General features: G+C 38.5%; 1 protein-coding gene across 1 annotated transcript; it reads right to left on the bottom strand.

The window, feature by feature from the left end:
• Window positions 1–1,442: 1,442 nt before the first annotated feature.
• Window positions 1,443–22,974, bottom strand: wnt3a (wingless-type MMTV integration site family, member 3A). The gene is made up of 4 exons (XM_039679255.2): window positions 22,552–22,974; window positions 9,895–10,136; window positions 4,835–5,100; window positions 1,443–4,674 (listed from the first exon to the last, which is right to left on the bottom strand). Exons 1-4 carry the CDS (start codon window positions 22,623–22,625, stop codon window positions 4,195–4,197), a joined length of 1,062 nt encoding a protein of 353 aa, XP_039535189.1. The 5' UTR covers window positions 22,626–22,974; the 3' UTR covers window positions 1,443–4,194.
• Between the last annotated feature and the right edge of the window lie 4,793 nt (window positions 22,975–27,767).

The raw sequence follows: 27,767 nt of genomic DNA, 5'->3' as shown, positions 1-27,767 counted from the left end.
TATAGCCTACTTGCCTTGTAATCATTTATTTACATTTACATTTATTCATTTAGCTGACGCTTTTATCCAAAGCGACTTACAATTGCTTTATATGTCAGAGGTCGCACGCCTCTGGAGCAACTAGGGGTTAAGTGTCTTGCTCAGGGACACATTGGTGTCTCACAGTGGATTCGAACCCGGATCTCTCACACCAAAGGCATGTGTGTGAAATCTAACCTGATGTTTTTTACACAGTGCTATGAACCCACACAGAAACAGATAAAGATTTTGGATAATTTTATTGACAATTGTTCCAAAGTGAGGTTATTATAACTGGCTTGTTTCACAATGGCTTCTATTTTAAGCTGTTAACAGAATAAATCATATGATGAGAAAACTTAAACTAGTTTTCTAAGAGTAGCAAATTCTTTTAATTTATGCTTTCATAAACTAAAATGTGGGCCAGAAGTATATAGCTAAAAAACTAAAAGTGAATATATTTAAAATGATTTGAAATAGGCTAAAGTTAAAGGGTTCGTTCACCCAAAAATGAAAAAAAAAAGTAATTAATTACTCACCCCCATGCTGTACCAACCCCGTAAGACCTTTGTTCATCTTCAGAACACAAATGAAGATATTTTTGATTAAATTTGAGAGGTGGATCACTGCTATAGGCTGCCTAAGGGATTGAAACTTGGCGGCCCAGAAAGTCATTGAAGAAAATGTTTAAATATTCCATGTGACTACAGTGGCTCATCTATAAGTTTATCAAGCGACGAGAATACTTTTTTTTTGCGAAAAAAACAAACAAACAAAAATAACCACTTTATTCGACATTCCTTTTCTTCCTTGTAGGCCTGAGACGAGAGTTCAAGAGATTTCCACGACGCATGCGCGAGAATTGCGATCTCATTCTACTCCTGAAGATTGCAATTCTCGCGCATGCGTCGTGGAAATCTCTTGAACTCTCGTCTCAGGCCTACAAGGAAGAAATGGAGTATTATACTTGAATGAATTACTTTAAATGAACACACAGTACACACATTTATATAAGCAAGAGTTTGTTTGTCAGTTGCCAGCAGCACACACTCAAAACAATGGTACTCGTATGGAGCAGAAACAGTTTCTCTCCGGCGCTGGAAAGCTTTTCTAATACTAACACAGGTCCCAAAGCTCTTGCCTGATCATAACCCTTCTTTTCCCAGTGATGTTCCTCTGACCTTTTCTCTTTTGTAATGTCTTTCAGTCATCTCTCTCTTTCTACAGTTTTTCAAATCTCCCTCTTGCTCACTCTCTCTCCTTCCATCATGAGTGGACATGATTCCTACTGCTGATTGGCCACAAGTTTGCTGTGGTGCTCGGTTCGATCCACTTTCCACAGTGTTTTTTTTTTTTTTTTTTAAAGTTGGGTCCATGAAGCAAAAACACATTTGAATAAAAAAATCAATGACGAAAAATTCGAATTCGCTTGTAATTTTTATTTAATTTGGTTATAACATTAACAGCTAGAATTCTAGTAACAGAGAGCAGGACATACAGTGCATCCTATGTGGTCAGTGAAAAAAGCAGCAACAACAGTTTCTGGTTGCTGGTAAAACTGTTACACAAAACAACATTTTTTCCACACAAGTAATAATCTTTCGTCAGCAAATATATACTCTTACTAATATATACACATTACAGTAAAATAAATAATCATAAAAAATCCTCCGACTTTAGAAATCCATAAACACCGAACTAGTCTGTACAAAACTTTGGAATTTAAGACCGTGTTTAGAATACAAATTGAACTGTGTGGAAGCAAACAATCGTAATTTAGATGAAGTGATGTACACATAAAAACAAGAAGTATTGATTTTGTAGTTAGGGGCGGATCATAACGTTAAATAAAGCTTTGTGCTGAATAGGGCATGTGCTTTGAAATGATCCCTGATTGATGAAAGATTAAATCAGTGTGAGATGGGCAAGAGAAAACTTGAGTTCATTCATCTTTCAGGAAAGATCTGTGAAAAGAACTTCTGCCAAAGAATTTTACAAGCCGGGGTTTTATCTCTGCCTTCTCACATTTCCCTGTGATATTAGACTGATTTGTAGTTAATGTATTGCAGGGTATGGTTACTAGATGCAAATAGATACAGATACTTACACACAGGACCATATTTATGATCACAAAATATTCCTCAGAAAGTTGGTTGTATATAATTTTTCATTGCTATTCTGTCAAAATATACCGTGGCTTTTACTAACACCATATCCAATGCATCTCAGATTTCATAGAGTACATACATTTCACAAGCTATTGTTCAAAAGGAAACGCAAAAGTGTTAGAATATCTCTATTTGGTTAACGAATACAAACTCTATCAAGATTCCATTAGTAGAAAACTTCACATTTTAGTTGTTAACTATGCTTACACAGTGTCTTTCACAGAAAGAAGAAAACAAAGAGTCATGCACATATACAGACACATTTACATACAAACACCTAGACACTTACAGTAGATTTACATGGAGAAAAACAAATCCACAAGCACATAATCACACATAAATATAACAACAAACCTGTAAATAGTTAGCAGCATTATAAATGAAAGTTCATTTAGTTTCTGCACTGCTACTAACATTCAAACGGGGTAGGTAAAGTCACAATAATAAAAACATTAATTTTGGTCATGGATTCACATATAATGGCTATTAAAGGCAGATACTTGAGTATTATAATTGTGAATAAAAACTAAATAATTCATTTTGTCATATAGCAGATACAAAACCTATAATCAAGGTCCAAAATTAACCTTTTACCAAACTAAAATGATAATAATAATACAACTTTTCACCACCTGTCAAAGGTGGGTGGATTAACAAAAAGATATTCTGTTTAGCATTAGTTTCTTTTGAAAATAATAAAAATAATTATTATTATTTACCCGCATTTGACACTTGGCACATTTGATTGTTAATTTTGGACCCTTCATGTAATGTTTCAGCTGGTCAAAAAAGGCACAATTACCTTGCATATTCATTCTGAAATGTCATAAACCTCTCTGTCTGTGAAATATTAATAATACTGTCACATACACACAGGGCAAATGAATATCATGCTCCATTTCAAGATAGAAGTGCTGAAATCTTTTTGTTTTAGCTTTAATAGAGTATTGATCTTTGGGGAAAACTACTATTGATGGTGTGTCATTCTGTGTTGATGGTTTGGAAACAAAAGCAAAGATTCAAAAAACTAAGTACAAAACTGCGCCTGGCTGTCCATTTTGTATTTGTTAACTAGCAAAAGGGGTAAACAGCTGCTGCAATGATGACGCAAACATACCATGGATCGGATTCAAAAATACAGTGTGAATATAATCCAGCAAGGTTGGGGAATAAGAGGGAGCAAGTGAACTCTGGTTTGGACCAAGCAATCAAAACAAGTGTGAAAGCAGCCTAAACGACATTAGTTAGAAGAAGACTTGATATGTGCAATGAGTTCTAAAATCATATCAAGAAAACAATGACATACAATCTACAGACATTCACTCGGGGACAAGTGCATTCATAACGTAATGTTAGTAACTTACTATAAACTCAACCTAATAAGTTCAATGTTTGGTCCTACACACAGAAACAACATTATGTTGTAAAGGAATTTGTTAATTGAATGTTTGCTGGTATGTTGGAATGCACTTTAAAATATTTATTAAAATAAGACACAAATAGCTTCTTTAATGGTGTTAGTAGTAAGGCTATTGTTAAAACGCAACTATAAACATATTTCATACTGTTGGGCAAACCCTGGTATTCGGTTTATGCTGCATTTGTTTTTTCAGAGTTCTCCCATCTGAGTTTGCTGCCACGTGCCGACAAATCCTCTCCCTTTTAAAGATTTTCTGTTCTTTTCTTGGAGACACAATTGGTCAAGGTCCCTAGGGCCTGAGTCTCTAGTAATCTGATCCATCACTTATGCCCACCCATATCAGAATGGAAACGATTAGTCACTTCCAAAGCTGAGCCACAGGCCTGTGTTTCTCCTCAACAATGGTCCAGGTGGACAATAAAGGGTTTATTTTTTTGTAAGTTTAAACAGCATTCTAATCGAAGGTCTTTTAGAATTAATTTACTGTCCACTGTATCTTTTTTGTGATTGTCAATTCAACTCAGCCCACAGGTTTTCGGAGAAAGGCCCTCGAATGTTCACAAATCTGGTTTTGGTTTGGATTGGTGCTTACTTGCAGGTGTGGACATCATAAACTCGCGTACACTCCTGGCAACTCACGTAGCAGCACCAGTGGAAAATGCAGTGGCATTTCTCCTTGCGTTTCTCAGTTCGAGTGTTGTGGCCTCGACCGCAACAGAGCAAGTCGCAGCCATCGATGCCGTGTGATGTCAGGTTACACGTACGGTCACGGGTGCCAAAGGAGCCGGTTTCTGGGTTGGGTTCACAGAAGTTAGGTGAGCTTTCATAGTAGACAAGGTCAGTTTCAATAGGGGGCTTGAAGAAGGTGTACTTTGGCCGTAAGGTTTCGACCCAACCTCGTGATTCCCGATGTTTCTCCACCACCATTTCAGATGCACTGTCATACTTATCCTTCATGTAGTCGCCTATCACCCGGAAGTCAGGCTGCGACCACCAGCAAGTTTTCACCTCACAGCTGCCCGAAAGTCCATGGCACTTGCATTTCAGGTACATGTGGTCAGTGATTGACTAGGGCAAAATAGGAAAACAGAATATAGAACTTAGCACTGTACTGCATGCTATATGTTTACCATAAAAGCATTGCAATTTGCAATTTTAAGCTACTGGGGGAAAAAAAAATGTGTTTTGTTAGGACCAGGCCAGCATAACCAGGAAAAAAAGTGCTCACCACACGTCCAGCTTCATTGTTGTGGCGATTCATAGCAGATCGAGCGTCTGGACGATTCTCACGAGCATCGGCAAACTCTCGTGATACCATGCTGCCAAAATCCACATCCTCACTGCAGCCACCCCACTTCCAGCCCTCGCCTGGTGGTCCTTTCCTCCGCGTGTCACAGCCGCAGATGGTGGCAGAGCCCTCGGAGCAAGCCCGCGTCACAGCGAATGCAACCCCCGCTGAGGCAATTGCATGGACAAATGCTGACTCTCTGGTGGCTATGGAAATGGACAGAGAAAACAAGCAATGTTACACGAGTTACATCTCAGGACGTTATAAAGAAGTTACGGTTCATTGGGAGATTCAATTCTTTGTCCTGACATTATTGTTCCCATAAAAATATTGAATTCAATGAAACATCTTATGAGCATGCGGTCAAATTTGTAGGTAAAGGCAGTTCATTCGGGTCTCTTTGTGCACAAGGTGAGGCATTACTAAGGCATGAGTCAGGGAAGACCAAGCATATCCTTTCAGATAAGGTAAATACAACGCTGACAAGTCTATAATTAGAAAGACTCAATTAAGCAACTCTGAGGTGGAGAAATAGACCCGTATTACTCATAGCTAAGACTCACTGTCGAATTGTGGTAACAAGACCCAGCGCGTTACTTTCAGAATTATTTCGAAGAATGAACAATGCAAGTTTTTGGTTGATTATAATCTCGAAGATGATCCAACATTCTGTCTAACAGGGGATTTTATGACAATTCTTGCTGACGAGGGCCCCATACAAACTTAAAAGCATTTTCCAAGAGACAGCTAATGAGGTTGGTAATTGTGATAAATACTCTGTGGTCTTGTGCAGTCTTGCACTTGCTGGAGAGAGGAAACGGCTGCGGAGACGTGAATCAGGTCTTCCTTTGTTGCAGGTTTCAACTGGTTGGAGAAATCAAGGCTAGATATAATGATGTTGCAAAACTGGCCACAAGTCTTTCTTATTCCTTAATGCTAATTATAATGACAAAGAGATTTGGTGCCTTTGAATGTTTCGATTGAAATTACCACCCAAAACAACGTTTCTTTGTTCTTAACTACAAAAATAATAAAACCTATATCAGTTGCTGTTTTTTTTTAGAAACTGTAGCACAGATGCCTTTGATTTCTCTTGCTCAAACTAGCAACTTCGGCTTCCATATCCATCAACCAAATCATACAGTGACTGGGGGCCAATAGCCAGGCCTGAAAGGGCCAATACATTACAATTTAAAACTGAGTGGCCTATGTTTTATGATCAGGAAGCCAATAAAATGTGGGTCAAATACAGCTGTCTGAAATGAAATGGGTAAAGGAAAGACAACATTGGGGGAAAGAGGAGGCATATTAATATCCAAAGGAACAATGGATAAAAAATGGATAAATATTAGACATAAAGACACTTTAGAGTGGTAGGGAGTCTTTACCTGAGAAAGGAATGCAGGTGAAGCTCGATTAGACTGATTATTTGCGACAACGGTTGACCCCTGCTGCCCACCTTCTGGCTAACTTTGCTGGACGCTCACATGGCAAGTGGTCCCTGTTACCTGCTGGGATCCTGAATCCCCCATTGTGCTTCCACTGTCATGGTGAATTACACACACAAAAGCCCCCCGATATTTTATATGAAATTTGCCCTTGCCAGTGATTAGTGGGGACCAAGTTAAGTCATAGCAACAGAGAACTATGCATTGGCTGGACCCCACTTGTCGGCAGACGGGGAAATCCCCATTGAAATGGTTTAATAAAACAATCTAAAGGGCGTGTGAATTGTGAAAGGAGCTTTCTCTCTGGCTTAATCTTATGGTCGCCTAGATATTGTGTGGTGAGTTGGGCCCAGCAGGAGGCGGGGCTAAGGTCCCACCATCAACTCAGTTTGCCACACCCCGTTCTTTCTTTCTTGGGCAGAGTTAATGACATGCCGGTGAGCAGACCTCCCCCATGCACAGTTAAACATGCATTTGATGAAAGGCATGGTGCTATCAGTACATCCTAAATTGTAACAGTTTCTCCTCCTGAGGGCAGAGGTCATAACCCGGGTAGCCTGACCTCATGCAAAGTTGGTTTAGATGAGGGTGTTAGCATTAAGAGTCATGGGATTCCTTTGCTTTACTTTGTGGTGGTGGCCAACGCGATGATGGCCCTTAAGGAATTCCAATGAAAAAGGGTTTCATTGACACCCAGATGCAATTTTATTGCTTGTCAAATGTCTGAGGAAATTGCAAAGAAAATCTATTTTGAACAAATATCACAAAGACAATGCAGAGGTACAGGTACGTAAAATGCCACTAGGCCACAAAGTTATTTGAGTGTAAATAAATACCCACTTGTTACCACGTCTGCTTTCAGTAACAACAGAAATCTCAAGTGACAGTAAAAACACGTTAATTCTGGTGTCCAATTACAGCTCGCATGCGACTGGCAACGTTGTCTGCCAAAGGTGTGTTCATCACACTTTTCAAGAACACCTGCGCTGACTCTCCTTTCATCGCGAGTGGATTCCAGTGGGCCATGTTTTGACACTTTGGTTAATGTAAATTAATGAGCGCAGATGCAGACGTAGCCCGGGGCAACACTGTAAAATAGAGAGGTGAGGCTGAGATTGGAGTGGCAGTTTATCTTTGCAAAACAATACAGTAGGCATACAAAAACAAGCAAAACTCCCCTCATCTGCCAAAGGACAAGCAAACAGATGCCGCCCTAATTCTAAGTTGAGCCAGTGACTGGGACGCTTGAACAAACATTTTCTGATAGCCATACAGGGCCAGACTGTCACTTCATAGGAGTAAGTACTCTGCTATCACCTCAAATGCTGCAGATCTCAGACAGTTGTGTGATTGTCAGTAACAAGCCACTGAAGACCTATTAAAGATCAGTGCTCCATTCAGCCCAGCACAAAACAGAGTAGGAAACCGGCACATATCCGTCTGCACCACAGACATTAACACCACCACACAATGGCACTAGCTCCGCAAAAGTAACAGCGTTAGTCAGAAAGGAGCGAAAGTGAGAGCTGCTCTTCTTTCAGCTCTATGAAAAGCTTCTGAGCTTCGACGCGGTCCTTAAACCGCCCCCAACAAAGCACTTAATCTGCCCGCTTTGACCTCTCACATTATTAAGAGCTTCAGAAGCTTTAATCCAATCAAAATGATTTACTAAAGCCACCCCTGGACCCCGGTGACTGACCTGGTTTAAACCTCCTTCACCCCTGTCCTAGACCAATCTCCCCTTCAATTTAGACCGGAGGAGGGGGAACTGCAGGGAATATAGAGTGGCTATTAACACTACAATGGAGAAGACCTGAGCAGTCCTCCCATCATCAGTGACCCGCTTGGGCTCAAGCCCTCTCCATCAATGTAACAATTGCTTGAGAGTTTATTAAAAGCAATTGGCTCGGCTGACACCGCCTTCCACCGTAGCCGGTTCATCCCAACTGCGGCTCCTCGATGGGCTTTGGCCCCTTGTACCCTGACCCCTCGTTTCTCCAGGACAATGAGAGGGGAACTGATACAACAGTTGGGAATAAAAGCAGCAACAGGTAGCCAAAAGCCTATTAAACACATCTCTACTTTTTTTTAAAAATCTAGATATTCCAGACTAATTTAATTGAACTTATGAATTAAAAACCTAACTATAACCTAACTCTTACAGTAGCTCAGCTGTTTTAAAAACCACAAGCTACTTCTACAAAGCGTAATGGTGTTATGTGACAAAATATTACATGGCTATTTTGTAATATGGTATTTCACACACAGCTTTGAGCCAAGTGAACCGGTAATAAAATAAACCCCCAAAACTGGCCTAAAATACCCCTTTTCTCACTGGGAAGTCTGATTTGCTTAAGTGAAGCAGTTTGTATTTAAACCAGTTTAAAATGGTACAATCATTTTAATAGCATTGTTATATTCACATAAATATGGCAAAATATTACATAAATTTCAACTAAGTTATATATAAAAAATGAATAAATAAATCACTTAATAGTTATGTATTTAAAAAATATTAAAATTTAAACAGCTCAAAAACCTCAATAGCTGTAGTTTACTACAATATTTACCAGTACCTTGTCAATTCAATAGCATAGCAATAATGCTTACCTTAGCAAAATAGTTGATTTGGGACTTTTGCTGAAAATGCCACCTCAAATCTACATAACCCTAAACTATGTGTTATGCACAGACTTGTGCCTCAGACAAGAATCCCAACTGATTAAAGACCAAAACAACACATTCATAACTTCACCTTAGACAAACACACAAGCTGGCAATGTAATCCATTTGAGCTGTGAAGTATGTCTGTTAATGTGTGCGTGTTACACACACAGTGAGATACTTCTGAAGTGCCTTTAAGGAGCGTCAGTGTGTTGCTGCTGGGAGATGCATTACTTTTACTGTGCCGGGACAAACGCAATGAGAAATGTGGGGATTCCCTTCGACAGAAACAAACAAAACACGTCCCACCCACTTTACACGCGTACATCACTACATCTGTACAAACGGTCATAGTCCAGTGCAACTGACTAATGCCCATTGAGAGTGGGATTAGAGAGCAGCAAATAAATAATGTGCACAGAACAACAGAGTAATCTCAGCAATCAGAGCTGTGTGCAAACAGGGACTTTTGTTGTAATTGAGAAACCATAATGTTACATAGCCACTGAATACAAAGAAACACAGAGTGAAAAATGATTTTCAGCTCGCTTTCATTATGGGGTGGATAAAGGCTTTCTTGCTCTTAAAAATGTACAAACTGTGGCTTTTTGTAATTCATAATTTTTTTTTACATCTATAAGAATCAGCCAAAACATTTAAAAGCAACAAATGTACATTTGGAACCATCTGATTTACAATTAATATTGCATAATATAGACTGATTAATAAACCCATATCGGTTAACCACCATTGCAAAATAGTGTAAATGTCCTGTATGTATTTCGGTATGGTTGTTACTACTGGCAATTCCTGTTCTGTTCCCAACTATCTTCTTCAACTATCTCTCATTCCCATTAATTTGCATGGATTCTCTCATCGTATTCCTACCTTTATCCAACACTGGTCCGAAGATGGCCAGGTTATCATTGATAGTAGTGCAATTCCATCTGCGGCCACGGAACTGATGCTGACACTCTTGGATGCCGATTTTCACCCCCTCTGCCACACTAGGCATGATTTCCACATAGTTGCGGCAGAAGCGGAGCTGTTTGGGCACCAGACCAGGAATTGAGCTACACATGATGGGCTGGGTACCCAAAGAAGTGTACTGGTGTCCCACCGCCAAAGACCTGCCGAGGAAAACATGGAGGTGAGCAACTGACTAGTACAAACCAGATTTGAAACAAATCTAGTAGCTTCAATACATATCTAGAGATAAAATGCAGAATTAATGAATATCCCTACTGAAAAGACTAATAGAGCAGAATGGCTTGTCAGCCTCTTTATGTTGTTTTGCTAATGGATGGACCTGTTTAGCACGGATGTGTCTGGTTGAGATGGTTTACCCAGGTATTCTCTCTGGTTTGGCTAGTTAAGTAGCCCGTCGGTACACTAGCATTCTATGCTGTGGTCCTACATCCAAACCGAAACATTTGATGCTCATATTTCAGATGGAATTTAAAGGGATAGTTCACTTTGAAATTCATTTTTGACATGTTTTATCTTACCTCAAGGGCGTCCAAGATGTAGGTGTCTTTGTTTCCACAGTATTTTCAATTTTGATATTTTTCGGTCAAACGGTTGTTGTCTGTCAGTCATATAATGCAGGTTTAGGGGGTCCACCCTGGGTTCACCTCGAAGAGCATGCACAGAGAAGTCAAAATTAAACAAAATGAAACACAGAGACTTCGGAAGTTTTACTAAACATATTTAGTTATATCGAAATCGTCTTCCATTGTGATTTCCTGTATATCTAAATATGTTTACATCTTCACAGTGAAAGGTAAAACTTCCGAAATCTCTGTGTAAACAATGAGTGACGTACACGCGCAAGCGATCACTTCCGGCGCATGCGCAGACCGAAGCGCCCGTGCCTTCAGATCAGTTAGACGTGACTGTGGTTACATGAGGTAAAAACGAAAAAAAGACTGTTCGTTTTCTCACACAAACCGCTCGTTTCGTGTCTAAGGCCATCAATGTGTACTTACTTTTACGTCATTAAATCATGTTTAATTTTGACTTCTCTGTGCATGCACTTCGAGGTGAACCCAGGGTGGACCCCCTAAACCTGCATTATATGACTGATAGACAACAACGGTTTGACCGAAAAATATCAAAATTGAAAATACTGTAGAAACAAAGACACCTACATCTTGGATGCCCTTGAGGTAAGTTAAAACATATCAAAGTGAACTATCCCTTTAATTTATTAGCTTAAAACACAGACCCTTCTTTACTAACTACACATGCTTACAGCATTATGATGGGTGTATCATTTACAAGGTTGGCTGAAATAGTCAAAAACAGTTTAATTAGAACAATTATAAGATCAAAGTGTAATGTGTGTGGACTCAAGGTCCCAGAAGGAGGAGATCAATTGGCATTAACACTTTGCGTTGTATATGTGCCAGTGCCACAGCAGTTCAAAAAAATTTGCTGTAAGAACTACTGAGGCTTGTATTGTTTGAACCTGTCATAGGCATTGAAGATCTTTTGCTTTGTGGGAGGGGTTCAGATAAAGCCAGAAAAACACATTGCTAAGTGGTAAACAAACATAAAAGAGCCAGCTGAGACAGGGGTAGTATACTGATTAAGGATTCACAGTGCGCGACAGGTACCTTGTCATTAAGGGCCACCGACATCCTTAAACTGTCCAAAAGTGAAATAGGTCTGTGGCTTCATGTAATGACACAGTGTGCACTGGTCTGGCTGAGCATCAGAGGATAGTTTGAACTCGACCATTCTTTGATGACACACCGCTCAGATGTGACATGTGCTGACATGTTTTTCACCTACAAATCAGAGTTTCCATTGCAATGTTTTGGAAAGTTTGTCAGCTGTTGGTAATATTGGTGCATTGCTACTGTTTCCAGCATTATCCTAGAACTGAACTGAACTGGACGATGACATCACGGTTTTCTCCAGAGCGGCTATATCAATGAACTAAATTAATAACTATTTTACAACAAAAATTAACCATCACTGAACTTAAGCCTGACTATGGCGCTATTTTCTTCTAGAAACAAACTTTGCTGCATTATTTACGTTGACATACTTCACCGCTCAAACAGTTGAACAGTGATGGTTATTTTTTGTCATGTAATTTCTTCCTGAATAATTGACTTAAAAAAAATATAAAAGTAAATTTTATATTAGTACTTAATTTAAGTGTAAATATCAATGTTATTTATATTATATTATAAAATTAAGTAAGTAACTCACTGGGGAATGAATAATTAAGGTATAATCCACCTTAAAATTTCAATTTTGTCATTAATGCCTCATGAGACACGATTGTTTTATATGATGAAGCTTCAGCAAGAACCAATGAGGTTCATTCTCGTGTTACGCAGCATGTTTGAGCTTCAGCAAGAACCAATGAGGTTCATACTCGTGTTATGCAGCACGTTTGAGCTTCAGCAAGAGGTTTGCTCTTAAGCAGGTTCAGTTGAGCTTCTATTTATGTCCACTGCTCATTGTTTAAATGTGAATAAAAGCCTATTCAATCTGTTTAGCTGTATTTACACAGTTTTCTTATTGATTTTGTTGTTACGTTTAGTGACTTGCTGTTTTATGAAATCTGGAGTTAATTTTTGAGTACTAAAAATGACACATTCATACTCAAAAATGATCCATGTTATCTGTTTGGGAACAGCTCTTCTAACCCTAACTGATGGAGTGTGCAGCTTTTCATTTCTTAAACAACTATGTATGAAAACACATCATTTCATATTCCAGGATGAAAATGTCAAGAATCGTCAGGCTCAAACAGTGAAAGAATGGTTGAGTGGAGCATAAAGAATCATTTTCACACATGAATCTACACATGAGTCCAGACCCTAAATTCATTGAAAATCTTAGGGAAAGTCTTTGATGGAGGAGACTTTTTAGAGTGCTTGACACTTGCATTGCCAATACAAGATATTGACCAAATATTGATATCGTGGCAATACATGATATTGACCAGACTCTTGTACGCATTTCATTTGTACAGAGAATCTGGCCTCGCTCCATTGACAAGTGTTCACTTCCTTGTAGACGGGTCCTCTGTTGAAGTTTAAAACTATTGGATCTGCCCAGAGCCACTCTGGATCTGCCATAACCAATTGGTCGTGGCATATATACAACTCAAACTAGCGCTCTTCAACGTCATCGTTCTCAGCCACTCCCTCTGTTCACTGATTGGACCAGTAATTTTTTTTTTTAGAGAAAACCCAAGAATATACAGCAAACCCAGACGTAGTGAATTCATTCTTAAGCATTTGTTTATTTAAATCCATTTTTTTTTTTTAGCCTGGCAATGTAGTTTGGACACACATCCGATTAAAGCACCAAACACCCCTGCACATACAGAAACCAATACAAACAATTTGCTCTTTGAAACAGAAAAAGATGTTGACTTTGAATTTATGTTTAAACATATTAACATATTTATTTGCTTGAAATTTGACAAATGCTTGACAAATGAAAGGGATCTGTCAGTAAAGGTGTGAGCAGTCTCAATTAGCTGTGTGTGTGTGTGTGTGTTGACCTGTGTTATGAGCTGATTACTAATCACAACAAGTGGTCCCCTCAGTGACCCCTGACCTGTAGTGATTAGACCTAAAGGGCTCTCTCAATGACAAAGAATACACCACTCCCTCATCAGCTGATGTGCAACCAGCCAGTTCCTATACCTGCTGCATTCCACATCACTTCCTCTCTGCCATTGTTCTGGGGGGAAGTTATGGATCTCAGGTTGTAAAGGAAATGCATGGTGACTTTGATAAACCATGTTGGCTTAAAACAAATCACTAATTTCATTGCATGTCACCGTAGTTTATTAATTGGAACTTTGTAAAAGAGAACAAAAATGACTTGTGCAATCATGCTCGAGAAATGTGAACTAAAGAATTACACATTGCTAGGCAGCTAACAACTTCCTTGTTATTCTGCGGCATGGTGTACTCTTTGATGTCATTTCTATGGCCGCTCTAGTCTAAACTGACTTCAATAGGTTATGCTTTGTATAAGTTGATCCCTAGCATTATTTTACCATGAGTCAGGGATTTTTACATCTTTCTTAGAGAGGAGCTTAATCTGAATTTTACTTTAAAGACTAAGAGAGCACAAAACAAGAGGGAACTTGAATGAAACTGGCTCGAGAGAAGATCCTAACCTCATCTAGCAGGGTGTAGCGAAACTATGAGGATTTGTTCACTAAGTAACTCCTATTACAATTTGACCTTTTTTTAGCCTTTGTCAGTCCTTCGCCTCAGGGGCCAAGTAGCCTCTCAAACCAATGGCATGGGACGTTTACGTCCCCCCGCCCACCCTGTCTGTCTCACACTCTTACATGCATTTCTTTTACATGCATACAAATACACAACCTACCTCAGAGCTACCCAAGGGCAGAACTAGGGGGCCACCATTGAACAATGCTTGGCCACACTAACACATCTGGCTTTTCTGTCTATTTTTCTTGGCAAGAATGGAGTTTATTTAGATCTAGAACTATATTTTTTAACCATAAAACACGTGAGACCTTTCAGGCGCGTGCACAAACTTCACAGTGCCAGAAGCAAGTCGAGCGAACACGGAAATAAGCACAGGTTGCAAGGGAGCTTCAGATGATGAACGGTGAACAGCGAACAGTAGTTGTACAAGAAGGAGAAGTTGGGTTAATATAACGTGATTAAAAGGTGGAAATGATTAAAGCAGTGTCAAAACGTTGCATGAATGTATGTAATTGTTTATATATTTATTGTATTCCTGTAGCTCAAACAGTAGAGCATCGCTGAGATTGGTTTGATTTCTGGGGAATGCATGAATTGATCTAATGTACACCTTGAATGCAATAAAGTTAGTGGATCTAATTTGGATAAAAGTGCTGCTAAATGCATACATGTAAATATTTAAGAACATGTCTCTATAATAATATAAAAGGCTGTGTGAGATCACAAAACGAATGATCTCACATAAACGAATGCAAAATAATCTCTTTTAATGACGACACTCTGGATAATAGGGAGATATCCAAACTACACACAATGTAGCATAGACGAGAATGGACAAGGAATGTCGGAGGCCCCAGGATAGAGTCGAAGGTTCTGGGGACCACCCTGGAACGGCCACTAGAGATGGAGACCCAGGAGGAGCTGACATGCCATCATGAGACTGCTGGGACTGGAGACCGAGGTGGAGCCGCATCGACGGCTTCCGAGGTATAACATGGGAACCTGAAGACTGAGGTGGAACGAAGACGGAGCCAGACTGAACTGAAGATGACATCTGACCAAGCCTGTAAGACAAGGGGGAGCCCACTGGAGTCGTAAGGATGATGGTTTCCTATGGAGCCGAGGGAGGGAGGAGCCAAGGTGGAGCCGACAGGTTGACAGGCCACGGTGGAGTGATGGGAACTGAAGCTGGGGGCAGAGCTAGAGAATCTTCTCGACTAGGCGGAGCTGGTGGCCTGAAGTCCTGTGGCAGATCCACACAATACTGTGCTGGAGATGAAGCGGGACTGATGAGTACCAGAGGTGGGGCTGAGGAACCGACAGTTAACTGAATAGGGAGAGGGAGGCTGGAAGGGATCACAGGAGATACAGGACTGGCAGGCAGTTCAGGGCTTGGTGGAACCAGCCACCAGCCATGTTGGTGGAACACTATTTTTGTAACAATTAAAGGGTTAGTTCACCCAAAAATGAAAATTAAGTCATTAATTACTCACCCCCATGCTGTACCAACCCCGTAAGACCTTCGTTCGTTTTCGGAACACAAATAAAGATATTTTTGATTAAATTTGAGAGCTGTATAACTACCACATTGGCTCCTAAGGGACTGCCTCTTGACGGCCCAGAAAGTCAAATGTTTAAATATCCCAAGTGACTACCGTGGCTCAACTATATGTTTATCAAGCGACGAGAATACTTTTTGTGCGAAAAAACAAACAAAAATAACGAGTTTATTCGACTATTTCTTTTCTTCCTTGTAGGCCAGAACGAGACTTCCTTAGATTTCCACGACGCATGCGCGAGAATTGCAATCTCCTTACACTACTTCAGTTCAGTTCTCGCGCATGCGTCGTGGAAATCTATAAGGAAATCTCGTTTCTGGCCTACAAGGAAGAAAAGTAATAGTCGAATAAACTCGTTATTTTTGTTTGTTTTTTCGCACAAAAAGTATTCGCGTCGCTTGATAAACATATAGTTGAGCCACGGTAGTCACCTGGGATATTTAAACATTTTCTTCATTGACTTTTTGGGCCGTCAAGAGGCAGTCCCTTAGGAGCCAATGTGGTAGTTATACAGCTCTCAAATTTAATCAAAAATATCTTCATTTGTGTTCCGAAGACGAACGGAGGTCTTACAGGGTTGGTACAGCATGGGGGTGAGTAATTAATGACTTAATTTTCATTTTTGGGTGAACTAACCCTTTAAGCACATACCACACCCCTTTCCCTAATTCTTCTTATTATGAATGCATTTTACATTACTCTTTTTTCTACTGTATTTTTTTACATGAAAATGGAGAAACAGGGGAGTAATATCCACATACGCCTCCAACAGTCTGAAAAATGTTCCAACAACCATAGCGAACACATCCACCACAAGCCCTCGGACTCCACTTACGCCCCCTCAGCAGCAAACGATCTGGTTAGACACACTACTGTGTCACATTGGTTGAGCTAACTGATGTACAACAGGTGAATATAATGACTGATAAGGCACACATTATATACGTAATTTTTAACTGTAATTTAATGCACAAATAAATGCGAGCACTGTGCATTCAAAAATAGGTGCCGATTTTAGTTGGTAAAGTACACATAAAAATAGAATACATTTAAGTGTGCATAAAATTACTAAATTTACACTCTGGCATTTATGTTCTGTAGGCTGCTGACTTTGTCATATTTCCTTTCTTGCACATGCGGATTTTATCCCACTTAATATTAAGTGTCTTTAGCTACTATGTCTGAACATTTAGATTAATCATTTGGTATCTTACATGAATGTAATTACATCTGTAATTAATTCCTCTAATTACACCGTTGACCCTTCCCTTACACCTTAACCCACCCTTAAACCTACCCATACCACCAAACCTGTTTCTAGCCTTACCCGTATCTCACCGCAATAGCAGCAAAAGTGTTTTGCAATACAATATTAGCACACATATATATTTTTTACCAAACATTTTTTTAATGTAAGTACATATTAAAGACACCTAATATAAAGTGTGATCCATATTTTTTCATTCTCTTGCACTGAGAATGTTAAATATTGAATGTTTTATTTTTCAGTTTCATGTGTTTGAAACAGACCCTATAGTCTAACCCAGAGTTATCGAAGAGTACATTGACAAGTTCACTCTTAAATAAAGGCTAAGTAATCTTTGAACTATGCAACTATCTGCATCTCATCTTTGAGGATGCAATGACAAAAAAAAGAAGCTTACATGGGTGTTGAGAACCAGAACCAAGCTGATTGAGCAAGTTGAGCTTTAACTGTATGAGCTTCTTTTCTATTAATATGCTTGGAGGTGAAGTCAAGTCACCTTTATTTATATAGTGCTTTATACAATTGTTTTAAAGCAGCTTTACAGTGATGACAGGACAATTATGCATTTCGGCTGTTGTTCAGCTAAAATCAGTTCAGTGTTGATTCAGATCCGTTGTAAAGAAATAAATTATTAAACTATTTCACCTGTAAAGCAGTTCTGCAAAAAACAAAAAAGTATGTCATTTTTGAATAGTCGAATGGACACATTATTATTTAATATATTTCATCACTATGTCAATTACAATCAAGTAGCCTACAGTTGAGTTGTAGGCACTAAAACAGACAAGTGCTTTTAAATTTATTTTAATATTGAATTGGTGTTCACATTTCTGTGACACCCCTAAGAAAATATCCTGGCTCTGCCAAATGACTGCAAAAAAATAAAATAAAATAATAATCGTGATTTTAACGGTAAAAGACAGATGCAGTGCAAAACTGTTAATTGGTTAACAGAAAGTTCCTCATAGCTTTCTTTTTTTTTAATCAGTCATGTAGATTAGGGTTTTATGGGCATTGCATTTAAAAAGTTAAATGTGTGAATGACACTGTGCAGCTTCTTTGTAAAAGTAATAATCTTCTAATAGAAGACTACTTGTGAGCTGTACAGTAAATCTCATCATTGCAGTGATGATTGTTGATTGTCAGTGCATTACAATGGCACAAAACAGATATCAATTTATCAAAAGGTACAAAACAGATATCAATTTATCAAAAGTTTGTTAAATCAACATTTTATCAGAAAATAAATCACAATTTATTACTGTAAATTTTAAGTTAAGTCTGTAAAACCATTAACGTTCCTACCGTATTTTTAACGGTGAAGTTTTAACAGCTGCCGTTTTGTTTTACCGTAAAAATTACGGATTTATTTTTTACAGTGTAGAACAATAGGATAAATTGCACAAAAATCGCCCTTGGTTGCATTTAACCCCCAAATAAAATAATGATAATAATAAATTCCCTCATTTAAGCCTATTTCATCCATGTTAACATTTAATTTTGCATTGTTTTACAATGCAAACGTGCCATTATTTTTGTAGCAAATAAGCACATTTCCCCTAATTAGTCTTATTATAAATGCATTCTACTTTTGAGGGTTTTTTGTACTTTTTTTGTACGTACTGTATTGTAAAATAAAAACAAAAAACTACGTTATAATCCACAATGTTTAATTTAAATCAACATAAATGACCTATACAACAAATCATGATGATGTTGTAATCATGATGATGACATATTCTTGAGAGGTTTCATTACTAAGGCAAAAAGAGGCTGTTACAATCATTTCACCACAGATAAGTCTTGATTGAGAGTAATATTAGATCATTAGGCTAACTGTTGCCAAGCAACTTCAACATGATGCCACAGGTGTGCATGCACTGATAGTTTCAATAATGGATCATCCAATCATTTTTACAGCTAGAACTCTTCCTCTATCCTCTTCTCTATTTTTTTTAAAGCTGGCAAACAGTTTGTGGGTTCCATCAAGCGTGGACAGCCCTCAGCTATACTGCAGTCAAGACTAAAGTGATAATTAATAGGCTCTGTTGACGGCTAGAATCACCACCTCACACTTTGTTATTGTACTTTGCCAGAAGCTGATAAATTTGAGACGTCACCGACGCTGAGTGAAGTGAACAGGTGTTTCAATGACATGTCCTCATGCTCAGCTGTCTTGGGCGTGTGTCTGCCTCAGTCATCTGTTGTAGGCTAGCTCATGATTTTGAGATCATCATTTAGTAAGAACGAAGAACTCAAACCAACACAATAGAGATCGGAGAATCTCAGCACACTGGGCAAACCGGATTCGTTGTCAATGTATCGCTGCACTAAGATTGGATTGCTGATATTTCTTTAACTATATCTGTAGATATTATCAATCACATGCAACACAAGCATTTATAAGGTTGTTCTAATTTGCATCAGGTGTGTGGAACTCATGGCATTCTTTGAACCATGTGCTTGTGCAAATCTTTGAACTATGTGCTATGTGACGTCCCAAATGAAAGTATGACCAAACTGACACCCTGCCTCCACCCCGGAAGAACAGTTTTGTCTTTTACATCCCCCAAATCTTAGGTAATTAAAAGACAAAAGGACAGAAATGAACATTTCCATTTGCTCTGGAGTCTTAGATATATTTGCTCACTTTTCATCTGAAGTGTATCCAGTCTAGATTTTAATGCATATTTCAGCAAGCCCAAGCAAGTGCACCTCTGAATTACCACTTTACTCGTAGGCCCCGGGGCCACAGAGCCGACTTTGACATCAAGAGAGAAGTGTTTGGGAGAAGGAATGTGTGGCAAGCTTTCACCTCCAGGTATTTATCTTTTAAGGTGGAGCGTGGGGGGTGGTGTTTAGGGTGCAGTCAGGCAACACCATCTCATAAGGAGAAGAAGGAAGCCATGAACCTGGTCTCTATACCTGATCCATGTCAAAAACCTCCTTCATAGTGGCCGAAGCAAAAATACATAAGTACATAGGTTACGGATTAGATGTTAGTAGCTGGTAGTATAGATTGTGTTAGCTGGCTATTACTGTAGTATAGATGCTTGTGTATACCAATAATTTTAAGGTCTCCCCTGCATGGACATGAGCAGTCCTGCAGCAGGTTATCATATCACATAACTCTCTCAGCTGGAGAACCACAGGCCACCCTGTTGAACTTGCCCAGCGATTTCAGTATGTTTCCAAGCATGTCCCTTCTGTTATGGGACACTGAAACTCTGTGACGCATTGCACTTGATTCTTAAAGTACAATCTGTCCACATACTGTAAAATCCGACAAACTTCAATGACTTTATTCATACCTTATTTATGTCCAAAGGTGATTGTATTAACCAAGAGAAATGGGCTCACATTCAACAACAACAACAACAACAACAACAAACAGCATAGAAAAAAGAAAACTAGACACTTTTCTGATAGGCCTACTTCTGAATTCTCACATTTTAATATATTACAGTATATATTGATTGGTATAGATAGTTTTACACCTCAGTGTTTTTATCGTTTCTTGTATATCTTCTTTCACTAGACAATTTATACCTTGATGGTAAGTGTAGCATAAGTTTCCTTGTGAAAAAGAAGTGCATTTTTGCATATTTTTCAAACATTCTTATTATGGAAATAATACATTTAAATGCTAAATGGGCTGTTTTTGGAGACCTAATTTTATGTTATTTACAATCAATGAAAATGTATTAAAATTAAAAATGTATATTTAATGCAATTAAAAAAATAAAAAGAGTGTTTTGACCCTCTTGGGTATATGACTTAAGTACACAATTGCATTGCTTTTATTACAATGCTTTGAAAAGCTGCTTTTAAAAGCTCTTTTTAAATTAAAGTTCATTATTATTATTATTACACCTTTATGTAATCTCATAATTACTTCAATTGTCTTTGAAATATGGTTAACGTGTTAAAGAGTTGAATGAACAAGCATTTATGCTTAATGTCATTTCTGTTAAAACTAAGGTTATTTGATAACTACACAACAGTTAACATTATAAGAAAGTGCTTTACATGTGCATGTAAACACAATGAAATAGGTGTACTTCTTTAAAGCATAGATTATTAAAACATAACAAGTCCTTTAAGTAAAACTTTTAATTTGACTTTAACACAAAGTGCACTTTTTAAAAGTGAGTTGTGTTGTAAGGTCCACCTAAGTGACCTTATTTCATTAATATTATATTAAAGTCCAGTTTAATATATATATATATATATATATACTTTTAAGTTTTGAAGTAGAAGACAAGTCCACTTTCAATACAATGAAGTGTACTTCTTTTTCACAAGGGTTGGATACTCATTATAAGCAACAGAAGTTTCTGGATGCTGTTCTCTGAATTGGCATTGTGAATGAGAAGGAAAGCACGGCTTTTAAAATCTCAAGAGGGTCAGACAGACAACAATTAACAAAAAAGAGTGGCCTGGACTGTGACTAATGACCTACTCAATTACAGCTTTTACAACCACTGAGAAAACTCAGCTTTATTGTCTTGCCTCCCTGAAACAATGATCTTTTAGGTGTACCAGTGAAATCTGTTCAAGAGAACACCTTGAATGTTTTTGTCAGGTATGAAATTTTTGTGCAAGCATTTATATTTCATGGCAAATACCTTCTGTTAAATTCGTTTAAATATAGTGTCAAATGATTATGCAATTCTGCATTCTTAACAATAAATAATTGTCCAGCCTCCTCAGTTACAATTGCCTATTTATTATATTATTACTAAAGGTGTTTTATTTAAATGACAACAACTAAGCTTTCAATAGCCAATCAAATAATGTTAATAAAAATAGTACAACAACTAAAATCCAATGTTGAAAATATTATAGGCCTAATTTAAATACAAATTTAGTTTCCGATCTGATTAACGAAACAAATTGAACAGCTACAATAACAGCATCGATCTTTTACAACTACACTCGCTGTTTCATTTAAAGACAACGCGCTTTTTAAGTCCTCTATTGGAGAAGTTCCAGCCTGTCATAAACGATATTAGTGACAAACAGACGACATCTGAATCATTTTTACTTTTTAATAGTTGAAAACTAATTAGCCTATACTCACTCTTTTAATAAATCAATTGCATGATTTTTACGAACAAATTAAACATGAGTTGTTACACATATCTTAGGTCAATGTTGAGAAAAGTTGATTCAACAATTTACTTACGGTAGCTTAACTATTAACAGGTGCACGACAGACAGACAGACAGACAGACAGACAGACAGACAGATAGATAGATAGATAGATAGATAGATAGATAGATAGATAGATAGATAGATAGATAGATAGATAGATAGATAGATAGATAGATAGATAGATAGATATCACGTAATCTATCATATCATCACCAGTTCAGCTGACGTCATGGACATTTTTAATCTCCAAAACATTGTCAAGTTGAAAGCTTGTCATTTACCCTTTCTAGACTAGCAGACTCATTGTATTTTCACATAGAAAGGTTAAAAAGGTAATAAAACTTACCACCATATCGGGTAGCTTGCCATGACACGCGTGAGCCCACAAAAAAGAAAAAGGAAATATCCAAAATATATCATCCTTTAAAAAGTTAGGTTTAAACAGACACGCACGCACACACGCACGCACACACACACGCACACACACACGCACACATACACACACACACACACACACACACGCACGCACGCATGCACACTCGCCCGCGTGTGTCAATAAGAGAACACGAGATGATTATGAGCGATATTCTCCGATAGTCCTACAGCCTTCTTCTGTGCGCGTTCATGAGGCACATATTAAAGTTGAGAGCAGCTTTTCATTCGGACCCAATCACAGGCTTTTGCCACGGGCGAAATTCTGATGATAGAGTCACTCAGTCAGCCTGAACCGCAATGCTCAGGACACTCACTGTTTTAATAGTTATTGGGACATGCAAAGCTTTCTGTGTTATATATATAAGGTTGTCTACGGGTGGGTGGGGGGACCCCTGTGGATTGGGTAACTATAACAACCTGTCCGGATTTCACCCCCTTATTTAAAGCCCCTCATATGCAAAAATGAAAACGTGTGAATTACTCGCTTTCCTCGTGTTCGTTTTTCTTGCAGTAGTAAGATTGAATGTTTCCCTCCGTTCAAATTTTTCGATTTAATCTATTTTCTTATTTTAAAAAATAATCAAATAAATTATTTATAAATGTTTAAGCTATATTTACGCTACATCTAGTAACTAAGCCGTAAATAATCAGGTGTTTTGTATCCAATTCGAATATCAAACCGAATTAAAATATTTAGGCTAATGGGAAATAATAGCCTTGGGATAGGCTAAAACTGTACATTTCCTTTATACTAAGATCATGGAATTGTTAAAGATTTTAATAATTGTTAATAGTAATGAATATGAAGGAGAAAATGATATTCTTATATTATGCTATAGCCTAATAGCTATAGAGCCAAATGTCGCATTTCCCAAATCGGAAACTTTCTTTTAAGCGGTTGCAGTATTTCTTTCACGTGTTGTCTTTACGACTGGAAGTGTATTGATATTCATTGATCCTAAACACCGGATCAAATGCGGTTTGTGGTGGAACAGGTCCTTTACAGAAACTTATCTAGATATAGATCTAAAGGGTAAGCTCAAATCAGAGTAGGCTGTATAGGAAATGTTAACGAATGAATTAATGAATCTTTCGCTCTCCCTCATCATAAAGTCTTAAAATATAATAACTAACTTGCAGATCTAATCAGAGAATTCTTCCGGCTAGTAATTGTTGATCAACTGTTAAATAAAACTGCACATTTCTCTTGTAACATAATAAGAACTACAATAACGAAATAACAAATAACCATACATGGGCCCACATTTCCTCAAAGGTCGTATACACTTTTATCATTGTCATATGTTATATCATTGTCATTGTCATGCAGTATCGACCTGCCTTTGATCTATACAGTCATGAGACTTTAAATTCCAAATTAATTCATTAGGCTTTTTCGTGTTCACAATATAGGCTATTGATTAAAAAAAAAAACACTATGCCATCTTGATCTTCACATTCGATTCTATTCAAACATTTATTAATTTTACTCGTGTTTTTTTCTTTTCTTTGAATAATAGGCTATCTCCCATTCATTCTTTTTTTCATGCGCTCTTTGTATGTAGGACTGAAACTGGATTGGAATTTCTGTTTCACATGCCTCCATCTAGTGGCAATGAGCAGCAGCAGCAAACTCGAAGGTGGCAAACACAATCGCACTTTATTCATGTTGCTCACAGAGTAGGCTATTAAAAGAGAAGCAAATGTTTTGTCTCAGTATCTAAACTAATATTTGGGGTCTATTTAGAGGACTGCTGGACCTCAGAGCCAGTGAAAGTTGTCTAAGCTTTCAGTCCCGTCAAATCTGTCACTCCTCTGTGTTTCTGTGAACATCTGACCTTACCAACCTATGCCCTCTAGTGGCCATATACTCTGATGTGACTTCAGCTGATTGCATCAATGATAACTTTCCTGTTTCTGTAAAGCTGATTTGAATCAACCTGTATAGAGTAAAGCTCCACATAAACAACAGTGATTTGAATAGTGGAAAATCCATGTTATAACAGACAAAAAAGATCCACATATATCTGATGCTTACTCAAAGATTGCTTTATTGTGATTTGCGAATGACGAATTAATAAACAATGGAATCATGTTTCTAATGAAGAAATCTGTGTTGCCTTGTTAAATGCATTTTGAAAGATCTCTTCTTTACAAATCAGCTTCCTGGAATGACAGACATTCAGGCTGTTAAGTCAGAAACTAGTGTGTTTTGGAAGTTATTGAATGCCTCTGTGTTGTAATATGTGACTCACCTGTGTTGAATGAGAATATTAACTTTTGGATTAGATATTCATTAAAGTAGTCTCTCACACAAAAATAATCTGAATTGATTCATGTTGTTCCAATGACATCTATTTGACTTTCTTTCTTTTCTCTTTCTTCCGTTCTGTTTTTTCTATTTACTATATATATATATATATATATATATATATAAAATTACAAATAAAAAGGTAAGAAGAAAAAGCATGCAAAAAGAGCTTTTTTGGGGGGGTGAACTGAATAATTCATGTTTGGCAGATATTAATGATTCTGAAGAGATTCAAGTTTCAATGCAAAACATAATAAAAAGACAAATTAATCCATGTTCACTTTTTTTGTCATAAAATAGACTCATTTTACATCCCAACACGTTTTCATGTGGTCTTGGGAGGTGTTTTGAAGAGTGAATATAAGGTCTGTGCAATGTTTTTTTTTTTTTTTCTGGAGAAGAGACAGCAGAGGTGTGAGTCGAGGCACTTTTTCCGCCGGTTGTAATCATGACCTCACAGGCAGAGTCAACACTCAAAACATACTCTAATGAACAACGTCAGCTGCAATCCTGTCCACAATATCACTGGTGGAGAAATATGAAACAGACACAAATGTTTGAGGTTCTGCTTCAGAGTCCAGCTAACAGAGCTTGAAGAGGGTGAGGTGTTGTTTAGTCATGGGTTACAGTATGAGCAGAGTGTTAAGCTCTATTATTCCAGCCATGAGAATGGAATATGATTAATATTGTCCCCAGGTAACTATGAACTCAATGAACCTTCACACTTTTTCCTCCTAACTCAACGTGACTAGATCATGTTGACGACGTTTCTCTAAAACTTTTGTCTAACCGCTTTTCCTGACATTTACGTACAGGCTACATAACATACTGTAAAGTCATAAATTGATTTTTTTTTCACTTTTAATGTTGTTTTTACATCAAAATCATGCATAATTTAAAAGTAAATTGCCATTTTCTACCCTTTTTTACTCTCTGGTTCAAGGATAGGAAACTCCGGTCCAAGGCAGAGTTTAGCTTCATCCCTTAGTCAAACTGTGTCCCAATTCAGAGGCTGAATCCTTTGAAACCTGTGAAGTCGAACCGAGTCTAGTCAAATGGGACGGTTCTTCGAGATTTTCCTATGGGGTTTTATAATGGTGTTTTTTGATTTATGTGTAGAATAAAGCATGTGGTAATCACAACTTGACTAATACTTTGACATTTTGTTCAGCAACGTAAATTACACACACTCATAGTGACAATGCAAATTTTGAAGCAGTTATTTTCATTTTTGATAATGTACATTTTTAATAAATAACTAGTTAGGACTGCTTTTTCCGAGGATATGTCACCAATCATTAAAGCACTGCATTTAAGAGAAAATGCATCCCAGGTATTATCCAGTGAATACAGCGAAAACGTCTTGGTTACTGGTGTAACCCTCATCCCCCGAAGGAGGGAACAGAGATGTTACATCAACAGACTGACATTTTGGGATATCACTTGGGAGCTCAATCTCCTTCAAGTGGTAACAAAACAAGCCAAAGGACATTGGTGAGTGAGATTTGCATTGCAAGCCACTCCTCCCGACCCATGGGTATATAAGCTCGCTTGTAACTTGCTCATTCAGGTTTTTTTGAGGAGCCGAAATATTCATTCACCAAGCCGTCTCCATATAAGTCGAATAGACCTCCATACCCGGTGAGACGGAAGGACAGAACTTTCCAAGGGGAAGGTCGATAGCTGCTGTTCCTTTCGCTTTTAAACTAACCACAACTGGTTTGGATAACACTGGGGTAACGTGCCGAGTCCAGATGGAAAGGGATACTACGGAGACCACATTCTGGCCACGATCGAGCTTGATTTACGTATGCCACAGTCTCCGTGTTGTCCATCGAAGCCAGCACCAGCAGTTCTGCAAGCAACTCAAGGCAGTCGATGTGCCACTTCAGTCGAGGTCATGTCGAGGAGCCAGAAGCTGCACGTCCGTTGTATAACCCCACCTGTATTGAAGGCATCTGTTTTAACAACAACGTGCTTGGACACTTGTTCTAAGGGCACTCCAGCAAGGTCCAACCACGGCTGAAAGTGTGGCGACAGATAGGTGGGATGTGTGTCATGGCACCATGTCCATCTCAGGACTCGGTCGTGTAGCCAGTGCTAAAGATGGCTCATGTGCTTCAATCCGAGTGGCGTGACTGCAGCTGTGCATGCCATAGACCACATTCTGGCCACGATTGAGCTTGATTGATGTATGTCACAGTCTCCGTATTGTCCATCGAAACCAGCACCAGCAGTTCTGCAAGCAACTCAAGGCAGTTGATGTGCCACTCCAGTCGAGGTCATGTCGAGGAGCCAGAAGCTGCACGTCCGTTGTATAACCCCACCTGTACTGAAGGCATCTGTTTTAACAACAACGTGCTTGGACACTTGTTCTAAGGGCACTCCAGCAAGGTCCAACCACGGCTGAAAGTGTGGCGACAGATAGGTGGGATGTGTGCCATGGCACCATGTCCATCCCAGGACTCGGTTGTGTAGCCAGTGCTAAAGATGGCTCACATGCTTCAATCCGAGTGGCGTGACTGCAGCTGTGCATGTCATATGCCCCAAGGGGGCTTTTGAAATAGTTTCATTGGAACTACTGTTTCCCCCTGAATGAATTCAGGCAGTTCAATTGTGCGCTGTCATTTTGACAGTCAAACATACCAATAAAAGAGATACTCTGCACAGGGGAGAGTTTGCTCCTTTCCCAGTTGACCTAAAGCTCCAGATGGCTGAGGTGTCTGAGCAACAAATCTTGAGAGTCAGCAAGGTGAGCCCGTCATCATGATGGTTGAGAATGCAAACTGCCACTTTCCTTGGCGGGGTAAGGGCAG

Source organism: Pimephales promelas, chromosome 5, assembly GCF_988280905.1.
Source record: "Pimephales promelas chromosome 5, fPimPro1.hap1.1, whole genome shotgun sequence".
Lineage (NCBI taxonomy): Eukaryota > Metazoa > Chordata > Actinopteri > Cypriniformes > Leuciscidae > Pimephales > Pimephales promelas.
This window is presented reverse-complemented; position numbering and strand designations above follow the sequence as displayed.